Consider the following 16,606-nt stretch of genomic DNA (forward strand, 5'->3'; position numbering starts at 1 on the left):
CGTTTTTGTCCAAAATATTTTAAAAAATTACTATTCCTATCCCTAGGCCTCAACTCTGCGAATCAAAGGAGGCCAGCCATGAATATCACTTTTGACTAATTTATGTACTGTTAGGATGTAATTTGATCACTAACTCAAAGAAAACACAGTTATTTTTAACCAGATTAAGTTTGTTTAGTCACTTTTGATTAATTTGCTGTAAACTTTGTCCCAGCCAGTTCCTCTCTTTGCCATTGCCTTACGGTGGCGTAACAAGGAAGAAATTGCCAGATACTTCAACTGCCTCAACAGAGAATCCTCTATATCATGGAGTTGGAGTTTCCTGCTAAACTGCCACCAGAACATAGAGACAATTTTCTTCAAATCTTTGGCCCTGATAACAAAAGCTTCAACTCTTTCTTGGGACACAACAGTTCTTGTTGAAATTGGCAAGTTCGAAAAGGAGCCAAAACTGAATGCCCACTCTAGCAGTTCTGCCCCATAGAGATCATCTTTCTCAAGGTTGTCTATGATCGAAGAGCCACTTGTACTTCCACCACTGATGTGATCAGTACGAGTTGCGTAGGTCCACGCGGTGCCTTGCCTGATGAAGAACATCTTTCCGAGTGGTTCCCCCTCTCGAATAATATAGCTTTCTACGGCATAGAACACCCAGTTAAGATGCTCGGAGATCGCTTTCAACACTTGTACGTCCATATGTTCAAGGAGTGGCACCTAAGAAAATACACATGTATGTAATTAAGAAATGATGTCACTATGCATGACAGAGCTACTAATTAAGTGAAGGATTTGGATCGATGTATATAAATATAAATATATGTATGTTAGCATATATATATGTTCTTGCTAGCTAGCATATCTGTAGTTAGAGACACCTACTTTTTTTAGCAAATCCAGGCAAAGGGGGCGCATGATAAGTCTTTTATGAACTGGGGAGAGAATATAGACGATATTTTCCACATCAACATCTTTGTTTTCTTCCACTCTATATCGTACAGTTTTCATGATCACCGTCTTCATATCCTTCGGGACATCAGCATTTTTGGACAACCACAAATCTATGTCTGGAGATATCTTTTGCATCTTCTGGTTGAATTTAAGCTTCTTTGATACCTTTTTGGCCAACTGCCTATATGTCTGTACGTAAGTACACCATAACAAACTAGACAGTGAACCTCAAGTAACAAAGAACTATCAAAATCATGAAGGTCTACGCAAATTAATGTATAGGTACATTAGGATACATAGACTGACTCCATGCAGTGGTAAACTAGATTAGCTTAATTTCAAGCTAGTCTACAACTGATGGAGCTTATCTATGGCTGTATGAAGTTGGTTTACCATGATTAATTGATGTACATATACGTTAATGTATTGTAGACTTTCTCAATTAAGAGATGCAAGAAGAGGTTTCAACATGTTAATGAAAGCAATGATTTCATGTAGATTTTCGTTGAGAATATTTTGTATAACGAATTAACACCAACCTGCAGATTTTCGTTGAGATATACCAAAAATAGTATTATGCCGCTTATAGAAATGGAAATCGCAAAGATGTTGTCCCATACATGCTTACTCGGCTCCAGGTTTGAACCTAAAGAACTGCGTGCATAAATTGACCAAAAAATAAAGAACTGCATGCACGTAAATTCTTTACCGGACATTTTTACCAAAGGAATCCAGTCCTGTTAAACGTACTACCTGACAAAGTGACAATCTACTATATGCTGACCTCAAATTTCGCAAACCCCATGAGAAGCATTGCAATAGCTTTGGTCCGCAATTTGTTGTCCTCGTTGTACCAAACTTAATAACATCAAGATATATACCAAAGTCCAACGCCGATGCATTTGATGGATTTGTAGGGCATAATCTGTTTACAATGGTGATATCTTTCACTTTAAACCCATTTCTGCCACAGGAAAAATCACGATCAGTTGCAGGATGACATCCTTCAACATTTTGACAGGCTTTCAGCCAACACCTCGTCTCTCTTTTAATAGCCAAAAAGTACCACATGGCTCCAAATAACTGTAAGAAATTTAGCTAATGATCAGATTTCATATAATATTATGATATGTATGAAAAACAATACCGATGAAGGAGAATAAGAAATTAAAGAGAAGTTATCGTAGGAAGTTCTAATGATGGAACAGAAAGCTAGGCTCACAATTTATAATTGAAGCCTTGAACGTTATATAACATACACTGAGCTTTATAAAGGTTCTCATTATGAAACGGATTTTATAGTGAGCTCCACATGCAATATCTTGAGTCATTCAATTTATAGCAAACTTGATACAATGTTTGGGGAAGTTAAAGGAGTCTGAAACTTACATGAGCAGTAAGGATGAAAGGACAAAAGTCCAATACCCCTTTAACCAATCTTCCTATACGAGTGTCGATGTTAATATGCTTGACCCATTCGTAGATGTGACTAATCCGTAGAACATATTGTGCCAGTAAAAGTATTAGATTAACAGACGAAAGAACAGAAAATGCGCCATTGGACAGCAAAACTACCTGAAGTGAAGACATCACAATGATATATCAGCCCAACACTTGAAAATTGTCCTAATTTTTCCAAGTTGAAAGTATATATTGATCTCAGATACGTGCAGGACAAAACTTTTTATTCTTTACTTCTTCATGCATGCAAGTACTATCTTTACAAAAAAAATCAACTAAATCGAGAACTGTTTAGCCATTTGATTATAGCTAGCTAGTCATCTACAATACAGTTCTTTGGACGTTCTTGATTGCATAGTTTAGCTCCACCGACCAAACGGTTGTTGATTTGATTGAAACTTTGCATAAATGATCCTTAAATGAGAACTTAAAGAATAAACAGTTGTGGACAAAATCTTCCTCAAGGATCTGCATGCCTGCTCGACCAATAAAAAGAAGTATCATGTTTTACTATAAAACTAGGCTTCTCCTGTGTACCTGTGGGATGGGAAGAGTAACATCAACAGCTCCGATAAAGCGAAATAGTTGAATGAACCAAGATGTGTCGCTGGAATTACGTCTGCCACAATTTCGCATATAGGCCGCTACATAGAAGAAATCTACAACAGATCGTAAAACAAGAAATAACATCCTCAACCTGCTATCTGCGCTTAGACACTTGATATCGTCGTTGATGTTCCAAATGTAGAAGAAGAAAGGATCTACGAAGAAACCAACAGCACAGGACACTACAAATATCGCATCCCCTGGACCATATCTCCGACCAGAAATGAAATAGACTTTGAAAAGACTCTTTGATTTCCCCTCCAAATCCAGATGATTCCAATCTTGAATACTGAACAAGACATGCACAACAAACATAGAAGTGTGCATCAGCGAAAACATTGAAGGAATAACCATTCAAAGTTAGCTTAGCTAGCAATGGCCACTCCACCACCAAAAAAAAAAAAAAAATGCAATGCACTACTCTGCTGTTTTTACTGGTAGAACAAACTACCAGTCAAAGAGTGATTTCCTAGACCATGAGGGTCAGCAGCTTCCTCCTTTTTCTTCGGTCTAATCGAGTCCTATGGTTTCATTTCCAAATAACGTATATAAGAGAGAGCAGATTAAAGAGTGCTCATTAGGAGTAGAGAAAGAAACTGACCTTAACCTCGTCTCCGATGCCCCATCGTTGGAGTAGTTGTGCTCCATAACAGAAGGCAATTTAGGATCTTATATCCTCCTCTGAACTCACAACAATCGAGGAGTGAGTTTGGATAAAACGAAGATCGATCGAATAGTAGCAGAAACTGAACTAGTTAGACTAGAAGGTCGATCGTGCTCCTTCGGAGCCCTTTTTGTCTGTGTCTATGATCTTATCAACAATTAGTGTACTGAGTTCTGACTAGTTTGCTTATTTGGTTGTCATTACTCATCAAGTCATTAGGAAAAAACAGAAGAAAAGAAAATTAGGAAAGAACGTTAGCCAACGAAGCTCCGTCGGTCAATCACTTTTTCCTATTTTATTTTATTTCTTTTTGTGTTTCTTTTTATTTTTAGATCCTTGGGGGCTTGTGATCGATCTATCAAAGTGTACTGTATCGAGCATGTCATGCGTCAAAATCGGTCCATGAAATTATTTTGACGAAATTAAAGTAAAATCTCTTGTTTTAGCACACCAATTTTTTTTTTAATTTTATCGACTTTAAATTTAGAAAAAGTGAAAAGAGAGAAAATAAAAATGTATATATTTACAGCAAATCTCTAAAATTATAGAAAATCCACTTTCTAGAAGGTTTTACTTTTTGGGAAAATGCTCATTTACCCAATTTTAGATTAAAATTTGCCCACTTGCTCCACAAACTATTTTTTAACCCCGTTTACCCAAAACACTCTAAGGGATTATTTCCCCTTTACCCAATTAATTCTTTTTTTTCTTCTTTTTATTTATTTTTGGGACTTTTTTGCCCTCTCTCTCTCTCTCTCTCTCTCTCTCTCTCTCTCTCTCTCTCTCTCTCTCTCTCTCTCTCTCTCTCTCTCTCTCTCCAGATGACGTCGGATTTCTCTCTCCCTCCCTCCATCCCTCCAGCAGGTCGCCCACGACGCCTGCTCTCGCCATCGCGGCACCGAAACTCGTCGTCGTGCTCTCCGCTGCCAGGCTCGACGCCAGGCCAACGGTCCTCGTCGCTTAGAAGCTCGGCGAGGCAGGGGTTGACCTTCTGAAGGAATCGACGACAGACTGAAAACTGCTATCTGCTATTGTGCAGTCATAACCATAAAAGTTGGTACATTAGTGCCCCCCAGTAGACTTTGTATTGGGGGCCAATGATGACTGCTTTATTTATTGACGGACTGAAAACTGCTATTCCAAAGTAAATGTAGTGTTAAATTGCAGTAGTCGATAAATGAAAAAATTGTGTGGTTTGTGTCAGTCTAGTGGGGGGCAGTAGACAGAATATTGACCCTCAAACTGTGGGTTTTTAGACATTATCTGTTGTTTTGAGTGTGAATAACTTCTATAATCTGTGAAACATAAGAAGCGGTGTAATGTTTGATGGTCTATTGGGGGGCAGTAGACACATTAGTGCCACCCAATAATGTATTTCTTAGGAGACAGTAATCATCTCTTGTTGATTTGTTTGTGATAAAGTGCAATACACTGTGAATCCTTGAAACTGGTGCAAGTTTTAATGGTTTAGTGGGGGGCAGTAGACACATTACTGTCCCCAAATAATGTCTTCATACGAAATCAGAACCCTTCACTTAACTGGTGCAAGTTTTAATGGTTTAGTGGGGGGCAGTAGACACATTACTGCCCCCAAATAATGTTTTCGTTTTAAGTCAGAACCCTTCACTTAACTATCATTGACATATTATTGTACTTTAATAAACTCAAAACAACATAAGACTTATCAAAACTCTAATTTCAGTGATTAATTAACCACAGTTAAGAAATTAGTGGGGGGCAATAATCTGTCTATTACCCCCCAATAGACCACAGTTTTGACGTCGTCCAAGACCTGCAAGGGAAGCCCAGACCCGATTCAGGCGTGGAGCTTCGGAGCTTCCCGGACATCTGACGAACAAAACCGGCGAAGCCCAGACCCTATTCAGGCGTGGAGAGCTTCTCGGACATCTGACGAACAAAACCAGCGAAGCCCAGAGGGGTTGGGATCATGGAGTTAGATGGCGTCATCCTCTGGTGGTCCGACGGTGGGACGGAGCGGCGACGGTGGAGGCCGACATCGATGGTGGAGTGGTGGGCGTGGTGGCTCAGAGAGAGAGAGAGAAAGAGAGCCTGAGACGAGGTTAGAGAAAGAGAGAGAAAGAGAGAGAGAGAGAGAGAGAGAGAGAAATCGTTGAGGGGGACGAGAGAGAGATATGAGTTTAATTTGTTAATTAAAATGAGGGCAATACTGTCAAACACTGTTAGATTGGGTAAATGGGGTTAAAAAACTATTGGTGGAGTAAGTGGGCAATTTTTAGCCAAAAATTGGGTAACTGGTCACAGCCCCCTTACTTTTTTCTCTCTTATATCTCCAAATTACATTAATTTTCGATTAGTTAAAGTTTTAAATTCAAAAAATATTATTATATTTAATTACGAATATTAAATTATAGACAATATGATAGTGAAGCTGTTGGAACTAAAAAATAATTAATATAGAGATTTTAACTTTTGAGTTCATATAATAGTGATTTTATGGGAAAGTTGTTGGAGATACTCTAACTAAGAATGAAGTTGGTGGGAATCTGGGATGAAAGTTAAAGCAACCAGAGTGTTCATTTTGTTGTCATTAGCATAAATAAAAGAAAGAATATGAGAAAAGCACTTTGGAAAAGGTGCTCACTTTCTCGAATCCGGTGGATCAAGCCCATGCTTGACGTGGCGGCCCCTCGGTTTTCAACCGAGCCCCTATAGCATTGGGGGAGTATGATGGTATTGAATCGGTTGAGCCGATGCCGTGACAACTGCGAAACGTGCTTATTTTTTCACATCACTTTTGTATATATTCAATCGATGGATGTGCGTGGACATAAGATAAAAAAAATTAATTTTAATTACAAACACATTGGACTATACTAATTTTATTCCTAAAGTTGTATGACTTATACATTGCATTTAAATTGTTTAAGTTCATTCTAAAGCAACCATGAAGTGGAAAATGAATTCGGAGAAACAAACCGCTCGATGGAGAGATTGTAATGTTTTATGGTGGTTGTAGAAAATCCAGCCAATTTGGTTCTCGTTTCGAATTCAATCAACTAGGTCAAACGTACTTACTCTTATAAACCTATATTTATATATCATACACTTCAAAGAGCAACCCCCATCAATTCAAAGAAAATGGAAAAACCAACCGTTGGATGAGTTTATTACAATAAATTATGAGTGTGGTAAAAAATTTAGCCAATTTCACCATATTTTCGAATCCGATCGGATTGGTCAACCATAGTCACTTATATGTTTTATTGGTTGACCGATGGCGTGATAACCGCAAAACGTGCTTATTTTTTCACATCACGTTTGTATATATTCCATCGATGGATGTGCGTAGACATAAGATAAAAAAAAATTAATTTTTGTTACAAATTAACACATTGGTCTATACCAATTTTATTCCTAAAGTTGTATGACTTATACCTTGCATTTAAATTGTTTAGGTTCATTCAAAAGCAACCATGAAGTGGAAAATGAATTTGGAGAAACCAACCACTCGATGGAGAGATTGTAATGTTTTATGGTGATTGTAGAAAATATAGCCAATTTGGTTCTTGTTTCAAATTAGATCAACTAGGTCAAACGTAGTTACTCTTATAAACCTATATTTATATATCATACACTCCAAAGAGCAACCCCTATCAATTCAAAGAAAATGAAAAAACCGACCGTTGGATGAGTTTATTACAATAAATTATGAGTGTGGTAAAAAATTTAACCAATTTCACCATATTTTCAAATCCGATCGGATTGGTCAACCGATACGTAGAATATATATGCACATTAGCACATATTTTATATAGAAGTATAAGAACTTCCACACACACACACATATAGTCATATATATGTGTATATATATATATATATATATAACACACACACACACACATATAGATATATATATATATATAAACACACACACAAATATATATCTATATGTGTGTGTGTGTATATATAAACACACACACACACACACACATATATATATATAACACACACACACAAATATATATATCTATATGTGTCTATATATATATAGATATATATATATAGACACACACATATATATATATATATATTTGTGTGTTATATATATATATATATATCTATATCTATATCTATATCTATATTTATATAACACACACATATATATAAACACACACACAAATATATATATCTATATGTGTCTATATATATATATATATATATGGGAAAAAAATATAAACAGTACCTGAGGTAAGGCCCATTCTAAATTTTTATACCTAAGTTTTCGAAACTATCATAATAGTACCCAAAATAACTAGCCCGACCCAATATTCGTACCTGCCGTCTATGACGGCGTTAACTGATGTCGCTTTTAGCAAGCGCATAATTTAACCCTGAAATATCGTTAGTAGTAGAAGCAAATAGGGATCGTTCTATCCGGGGATTGAGGGTACACTTGTAATTGTGAAACAAATAAAGAAAAGTATTATTTACAAAAATAAAATAAAGAATATAAATATATACAATTGTATAAACAAATAAAGAATTAAAATAATAACGTATTATTTACAAAAATAAAGAATAAATATATACAAGTAAACACAAATAAGGGGGGATTAGGATTCTTAAAATTAAAATTAAAATAAATAAAATAAAGAAAACGTAAAAACATATATACAAGGGTGAAACATAAGGAACAAAGATCAAAATTAATTCCATGTAATCAAATTCGATTCAAACCCTATAATTGTTCTTCCAAGTCATGAGAGAGGAGTTGATCATGTGAAACATTCGAAAGCAAATGATTTCCCATATTTTACTTTTCAATGCTAATTAACCTAAGCGAAAGCACCTAGATTAATCCTATCAAACATGCAATCAAGCCCTAGAAAGCTAGTCAATCATGACATGTTCAACGCATTAGACATAGAGAAAGGCTATCAACTCAAGTGTACAACTTAGTTATGGAAAAGTCCACCTAATTGCAATCCTCTTCAATTAAATTCGATTCTTGTCCAGAACCTTTACTACTTTTGATTCAAGTTACACAAAACGAAAAGTCGATTTCATGTTCTTAAACCTAGCACCAATTACATGCAAATCCTATAAGTGTCGACCCAAATAAGATAAACATATAAAAGTTTTCTATCAAGCAAATTCAATCGAACAAACTCACATAAGCAACTTAGAATCACAATTATAGAATTCGAAAACTTTATTTAAACATAGAAATTGGGCTTAAACTTTGCCCTAAACGTTAGGTTAACTAGAAACAAGTTCATACGAAATCAAACAAGGAAACCAAAAAGGTTACAAGGAAAAGGAACGAATTACACCGTGAGTGGAGATGGAGATGGAGAGCTAGATGGTTGGATCTTGAATCTTGGAAGCAAGCCTTCAAGGTGGATGATGGAGGATATGATCTTCACGGCTCCTTCTTCTTCTTCCTCTCCTTGCTTGAAAATGCAGAACTTTGCAACTAGAGAATGGAGATAAAAAATGAAAAGGAAATGGAGAGACAAAGAAGATGAGATGGATGAAGGAATTTTTGTAGGAAATGGTGACTAAGGAAAATGGAGAGGAAATGGTGAGACAAAGAAGATGAGATGGATGAAGGAATTGGTGGGAAAATGGAAAGGAAATGGAGAGACAAAGAAGATGAGATGGATGAAGGAATTGGTAACTAAGGAAAATGGAGAGGAAATGGTGAGACAAGGAGATGAGATGGATGAAGGAATTGGTGTGGGAAAATGGAAAGGAAATGGAGAGACAAAGAAGATGAGATGGATGAAGGAATTGGTGTTGGAAATGGTGACTAAGGAAAATGGAGAGGAAATGGTGAGACAAGGAGATGAAATGGATGAAGGAATTGGTGTTGGAAATGGTGACTAAGGAAAATGGAGAGGAAATGGTGAGACAAGGAGATGAAATGGATGAAGGAATTGGTATTTTGAGAGTGAGAGGAGAAGTGTATTTATAGCCCAAAAAATGATGAATGGAGGGTGGAGATGAACATAAATGAAGGGCTAGATATGTTAGACAAATTTGTAAAAAATATCTTCCCACTTGTTTATCACTTGTTCAACTTGAATTGATTTTCCTCCTCAAGATTTTCCACTTGGTTGCAACTTTGATTTTCCTCCTCAAGATTTTCCACTTGCTTGCAACTTTGATTTTCCTCCTCAAGATTTTCCACTTAGTTGCAACTTTGATTTTCCTCCTCAAGATTTTCCACTTGGTTGCAACTTTGATTTTCCTCCTCAAGATTTTCCACTTGGTTGCAACTTTGATTTTCCTCCTCAAGATTTTCCACTTGCTTGGAGGTCCTAAAAATAGAAACTAATAAGAAAAATAGAAACTTTCCTAAAATGAAAAATGGCAACTTACTAAAAATGATAAATAGAAACTACAAAAATATAAACTTTCTACAAATAGGAACTTTCCCAATCAAAGAATGGAAACTTTCCTAAACAGGATTTTAATAAGGAAATAACGTAAGAAATGTAGGGAAATGCAGTTAAAACGTTGCATTAAAATGCTCCTATCAAATTCCCCCACACTTAGCTTTTGCTAGTCCCTTAGCAAAATCACACTAAGACACACACTAACACTCAACGAAAATTAAAGACTCTACAAAAACAATGACTCTATTGCCCTTCAACTTTTTGTCTCAGAAATCTCCTACTTTCACAACATCAAGATTAGCACTCAACCAAGAATCAATATGTAGATATTCAAGAGTTAATTAAAACATATAATCCACACATACACAAGTAGGACTTGGTTGTGACAATGGTGATGGTTTCTGTTAAGCATGCTTCGAACAAGTATGATTCATATCCTCACAAGGTATATCCACTCTTTCTTCTCTCAGAATTCAAGACAATGCTTAAAAGCTTATAATCACTCAATTATATGTGAGAGAAAATATTTTGAGGCAATCAAATAGCTCACATATATAAGAAACGAAAAGCACTTTGTGAATATAATTTTTTTTGAAAAGATCTCATGAAGGATATCAACTACTTGCACGGATGGACCCAAGCCATAGGTTCAACTCTTGTAACTCATCTCCACATCAAGGGTTGTCCCATCTTAAGGATCAAGAAAGTCTTCTTAAAGGTTGTAATGGGGCCAAGGCTCACGGTTTTAAGAAATGAAGGGTAAGGATTTATCAAAGTGTCCTAAAAACCTAGCAGAGCACATGTAGATGTAGAGACCTCAAGAAATCCACCAAGGCATTGCAAAAACGTCACTTTCCCTAGAGGTAACATAAAAGGGCCTAATGTCTTCATGTTAGGCCAAATCTTCATTGTAAACTTCCCTAGAACTATAGTGGAATGGACAAAGGCCAAATTTTTCTGTAGTGGGCCTTCAGTTCAAAGTAAACTCCAAAATCACTAAGTATGGGGGACTAAAATCCATAAACATTTTTCTTTCTTTTCTTTTCTAGCCGTACACAATTTTTTTCTTTTCATTTTTCACGGCTTTCACATATTTGTTTTCTTTATGGACAAGTCTACCCCCACACTTGAACTTTCACCTCTTCTCAATTTTTCATCTTTAGCACCAAACCCACGTAGTATGTCTCAAAAGATAGCTCCGCTAAGTTTTTAGAACAAAGGGTAGGAGTGTAGCTATACTAAGGTTCAGGGTTAAGGATTTAAGGGTGATGAAAGAAAAGGCTTAATGTAAGCTCAAAGGGGTTTATCTAAGGGAGTCCCACGACGGGCACAAATAGGGACACATGCTTATTTAGCAATGGTGGTAATTCCTAGGTTGCCTCTATCCCTTCCAGAATCAGGGCCATATATTGACAAACGTCTCAACAAGCACAAGAGCGAATTCTAGCATTTTCTAGTCCATCAAACTTAATCTATGGCAAGCAATCAATCAAATGAAAGAATAATGAGATCATCAAAACATCGCCAAGAAATTAAGAATATATTTTTCAATTATCACTCCAAGAAAAAGGGACATGGCTCAAATATCTCACAGGGGCTTTTATGAATCAAAACTCATCCTAACATGCTCATATTCTGTACCAAGGTTACGAAATCCATATCCACTACACATGCATGCATTTTTCATATATCTCAATTAACCAAAGAATACCATTTTAAAAATTATCTCAATTTTGTGATTCCCTTTTAATCATGATTTCAGAGATATAGAATCATCATAGACAGTTGAAAGGGCATTCTAAGACTCAAAAACAAAAACAAAAGTAACAAATTTTTTTTTTTGACATTTTTCAAATTTTTTTTGTATTTTTTCAATATATATGACTCAAAATAAAAGACTCAAATATAAATCCCTTCCCCCACACTTAAATATTGCATTGTCCTCAATGTAATCAATTATTAGCATGCAATGAGACACTTAAGCATATAGGGATGAAATTTACGAAAATGACTACTAAAACAAAGGAAAATTGGAGAAGTAAAAGGGAAAGAGAAAGCAAATCTGCGTTGACGACTCCTCCACAGCTACGTTGGAATTGGGTTGCCTCCCAAGCAGCGCTTGTATTTTATGTCTTGCAGCCAGACAGTACCTACATTAAATAAAGTTAGTAACTATAATTAACAAAGAAATACAAAATAAAAACAAGTATAACTATTAATTACAAACTACAAGTAAAATTAACAAGTATATTGTACATAAGACACAAGTTAAGTACTCAAGTGAGTATAAAACGTGAAAAGTATTTTTACAAGTTTAAAGTGTGAAACAACAAAATAATTTACACGTATAGAGTATTCACAAGTATTTCTTTTATTATAAACATTATTGATATCGAATCAAATTCCAAGCGGTAAATCAAGTGGACGTGCGGCCCAAGTATAGTCGCCTAGACACAAACTCCCTTTCAAATCGTTTGGGCAACCTTACTGAAATGGCCAGGTGGGGGAGGGCGAACACGAGAGGAAAAATCCATTTTGGCATGAGCTACTCCCACAATGTGGTTTATGCCCATTTGCAAGCACTTCTGGATTCAAAAACCCGTCATGAACGTTGTCCCCTTCCTAGACACCATTCCACATAGGCTATACTTACTAAGATGAAAAAAGTTCATAAGTGTGAAGACAGTTCAACAAGTGTTAATAAAGGCCGCCCTCAACCTTAAGGGACCTGAGCTAGGTACCAATAAGGGGTTGAGGCCAATATTAACAAAAGAGACTTCACCTATTCCTCTCAATTTACAACCTACAATTAAAATTCGTGTTCAATAATATAAATAATATTTAAACTAAGTTTTAAACAATTTATATACAACAAATATATACAATAAATGACACAATTTAGCAAGTGATTTTTCAATCCCCGGCAACGGCGCCAAAAATTGATGTGCTCTTAGCAAGCGCATAATTTAACCCTGAAATATCGTTAGTAGTAGAAGCAAATAGGGATCGTTCTATCCGGGGATTGAGGGTACACTTGTAATTGTGAAACAAATAAAGAAAAGTATTATTTACAAAAATAAAATAAAGAATATAAATATATACAATTGTATAAACAAATAAAGAATTAAAATAATAACGTATTATTTACAAAAATAAAGAATAAATATATACAAGTAAACACAAATAAGGGGGGGATTAGGATTCTTAAAATTAAAATTAAAATAAATAAAATAAAGAAAACGTAAAAACATATATACAAGGGTGAAACATAAGGAACAAAGATCAAAATTAATTCCATGTAATCAAATTCGATTCAAACCCTATAATTGTTCTTCCAAGTCATGAGAGAGGAGTTGATCATGTGAAACATTCGAAAGCAAATGATTTCCCATATTTTACTTTTCAATGCTAATTAACCTAAGCGAAAGCACCTAGATTAATCCTATCAAACATGCAATCAAGCCCTAGAAAGCTAGTCAATCATGACATGTTCAACGCATTAGACATAGAGAAAGGCTATCAACTCAAGTGTACAACTTAGTTATGGAAAAGTCCACCTAATTGCAATCCTCTTCAATTAAATTCGATTCTTGTCCAGAACCTTTACTACTTTTGATTCAAGTTACACAAAACGAAAAGTCGATTTCATGTTCTTAAACCTAGCACCAATTACATGCAAATCCTATAAGTGTCGACCCAAATAAGATAAACATATAAAAGTTTTCTATCAAGCAAATTCAATCGAACAAACTCACATAAGCAACTTAGAATCACAATTATAGAATTCGAAAACTTTATTTAAACATAGAAATTGGGCTTAAACTTTGCCCTAAACGTTAGGTTAACTAGAAACAAGTTCATACGAAATCAAACAAGGAAACCAAAAAGGTTACAAGGAAAAGGAACGAATTACACCGTGAGTGGAGATGGAGATGGAGAGCTAGATGGTTGGATCTTGAATCTTGGAAGCAAGCCTTCAAGGTGGATGATGGAGGATATGATCTTCACGGCTCCTTCTTCTTCTTCCTCTCCTTGCTTGAAAATGCAGAACTTTGCAACTAGAGAATGGAGATAAAAAATGAAAAGGAAATGGAGAGACAAAGAAGATGAGATGGATGAAGGAATTTTTGTAGGAAATGGTGACTAAGGAAAATGGAGAGGAAATGGTGAGACAAAGAAGATGAGATGGATGAAGGAATTGGTGGGAAAATGGAAAGGAAATGGAGAGACAAAGAAGATGAGATGGATGAAGGAATTGGTAACTAAGGAAAATGGAGAGGAAATGGTGAGACAAGGAGATGAGATGGATGAAGGAATTGGTGTGGGAAAATGGAAAGGAAATGGAGAGACAAAGAAGATGAGATGGATGAAGGAATTGGTGTTGGAAATGGTGACTAAGGAAAATGGAGAGGAAATGGTGAGACAAGGAGATGAAATGGATGAAGGAATTGGTGTTGGAAATGGTGACTAAGGAAAATGGAGAGGAAATGGTGAGACAAGGAGATGAAATGGATGAAGGAATTGGTATTTTGAGAGTGAGAGGAGAAGTGTATTTATAGCCCAAAAAATGATGAATGGAGGGTGGAGATGAACATAAATGAAGGGCTAGATATGTTAGACAAATTTGTAAAAAATATCTTCCCACTTGTTTATCACTTGTTCAACTTGAATTGATTTTCCTCCTCAAGATTTTCCACTTGGTTGCAACTTTGATTTTCCTCCTCAAGATTTTCCACTTGCTTGCAACTTTGATTTTCCTCCTCAAGATTTTCCACTTAGTTGCAACTTTGATTTTCCTCCTCAAGATTTTCCACTTGGTTGCAACTTTGATTTTCCTCCTCAAGATTTTCCACTTGGTTGCAACTTTGATTTTCCTCCTCAAGATTTTCCACTTGCTTGGAGGTCCTAAAAATAGAAACTAATAAGAAAAATAGAAACTTTCCTAAAATGAAAAATGGCAACTTACTAAAAATGATAAATAGAAACTACAAAAATATAAACTTTCTACAAATAGGAACTTTCCCAATCAAAGAATGGAAACTTTCCTAAACAGGATTTTAATAAGGAAATAACGTAAGAAATGTAGGGAAATGCAGTTAAAACGTTGCATTAAAATGCTCCTATCATTAACCCACCTGCTACGCCCCAAAATTAGATGGGTATTTGGGTAATTTTCTTACCCAGCCCTTGTCTGTCTCCTCCAGCGAAGCAGACCCTTTTCTTTCTCCGTATTTCTCCCTCTCTGTTTCTCTGCCTCTCTCTCTCTCTCTCTCTCTCTCTCTCTCTCTCTCTCTCTCTCTCTCTCTCTCTCTCTCTCTGGCCCAATTTCACCAGAACCCAGTTGTTCTGAAACACCAGCAACCATCCTCCTCCCCAATTTATAGGTGAGTACCTTTGGGTTGCTTTTTGCCGCATTTTCTGACCTGGGTATCGAGTTTCTTCGGCGAAACAGCCCCGATTCGTAGAAATTGGACGGCGAAAACGACGGCAGGGACGAGATGAAGAAGACAATAGTGATGGGGATGTTAGGAGGTGGAGGCTTTCGTGATTAATTGGAGGGAAGACTAAGCAGTTGCGTCCTCATATCTAATTTTTTTGTTTCTTATTCATGCTTTCTGGATTTGGTTGTTGTGTAGGAATGTTTGAAGCTTTTTTATGCAAAGATTGCATCTTGGTTTGAGTATTTTTGGGTTGATTTTGATGGAGCTGGATTATAGTCCTAGAAGCTTGCAGGAAGGATTATAGTCCTCGAATCTGTAGGTTGATCTGAAATTGGTTTTTGTTACTGTCGAAGGGGTCTTCAATCTTCATTTGGGCTGCTCAGCTCTGTAATTTGCTCATGTTTCTGGGTTTTGGGTGTTTAATGATGCGTTTTCAACATTGGTGGTAGTTGGGTTTGTGTGTAATTTTGGTTTGCTTTCGCAAAATGCTTGCTTGTTCTTGATTATTACATATGAATTGTGATGGGGCTGCAGTTGAGATTTTGGAATGTGGTTTTGCTAAGACTGAGAGATGGAATGTGGATATAAATGACAAGAAGTTGATTTATGATGATATGAGGGTGATGAAGAATGGGTTGTAAAAGAATGGAACTTCATGGGAAATTGATGTTCATCAAAAATCACGTGCCTTCAAATAATGCAATTGCCTGATGCGAAACCCATCATATGATAGTTATGAGTGATAAGTTCTTGGTTTTGCTTGATAGCATGTTTCTGTGTTTGTTGGATTTGAATGGGGACGAGACAGAGAGGACATGGGTTTTCTGGGTTTCAATGAGGAAGAAAGAGAGTACTGTTAATACTTTACTTTTTCTTTTTTAATTTCTCCCTCTTCATTAATTATTAATATTATTAATTTATTAATACTAACTTTAAAAACTTAACCACTTGGTCGGATTTACCCCTGAAAATACTCCACCTAGCATGCAGCTTAACACCGTCTTGGACGGCGTGTATGAAAGTTGGGTCGGGTTGGGAATTCCACGTACCATTGTGATAGTTTTGAAAAGTTGGGTATAGAAATTTAGAATGGGCCTTAAGTT

The 16,606-nt window shown here is 36.1% G+C and overlaps 1 protein-coding gene across 2 annotated transcripts; it reads right to left on the reverse strand.

Annotated features, from left to right (window-relative positions):
- Positions 1-16: 16 nt before the first annotated feature.
- On the reverse strand, positions 17-4,278 carry LOC112193308 (probable cyclic nucleotide-gated ion channel 10). 2 transcript variants are annotated; one of them, XM_040516053.1, is made up of 8 exons: positions 3,617-4,278; positions 3,467-3,536; positions 2,947-3,304; positions 2,338-2,523; positions 1,733-2,031; positions 1,488-1,602; positions 880-1,137; positions 17-714 (listed from the first exon to the last, which is right to left on the reverse strand). In XM_040516053.1, exons 3-8 carry the CDS (start codon positions 3,097-3,099, stop codon positions 175-177), a joined length of 1,551 nt encoding a protein of 516 aa, XP_040371987.1. In that variant the 5' UTR covers positions 3,100-3,304; positions 3,467-3,536; positions 3,617-4,278; the 3' UTR covers positions 17-174. The 2 variants fall into 2 exon arrangements, with proteins under 2 accessions (XP_040371987.1, XP_040371986.1); XM_040516052.1 differs by lacking the exon at positions 3,467-3,536 and having other exon boundaries at positions 18-714; positions 3,617-4,276.
- Positions 4,279-16,606: the final 12,328 nt, after the last annotated feature.

The sequence above is a fragment of the Rosa chinensis genome, chromosome 3 (assembly GCF_002994745.2).
Source record: "Rosa chinensis cultivar Old Blush chromosome 3, RchiOBHm-V2, whole genome shotgun sequence".
Taxonomy (NCBI): domain Eukaryota; kingdom Viridiplantae; phylum Streptophyta; class Magnoliopsida; order Rosales; family Rosaceae; genus Rosa; species Rosa chinensis.

Coding starts and splice junctions, on each gene's coding strand:
- LOC112193308 (XM_040516052.1), bottom strand. CDS start 3,663: ATGGAGCACAACTACTCCAACGATGGGGCATCGGAGACGAGGTTAAG. Junction 1,603..1,732: donor TGGGGTTTGCGAAATTTGAG/GTCAGCATATAG, acceptor TTATGCACGCAG/TTCTTTAGGTTCAAACCTGG. Junction 715..879: donor GCCTGGATTTGCTAAAAAAA/GTAGGTGTCTCT, acceptor GTATTTTCTTAG/GTGCCACTCCTTGAACATAT.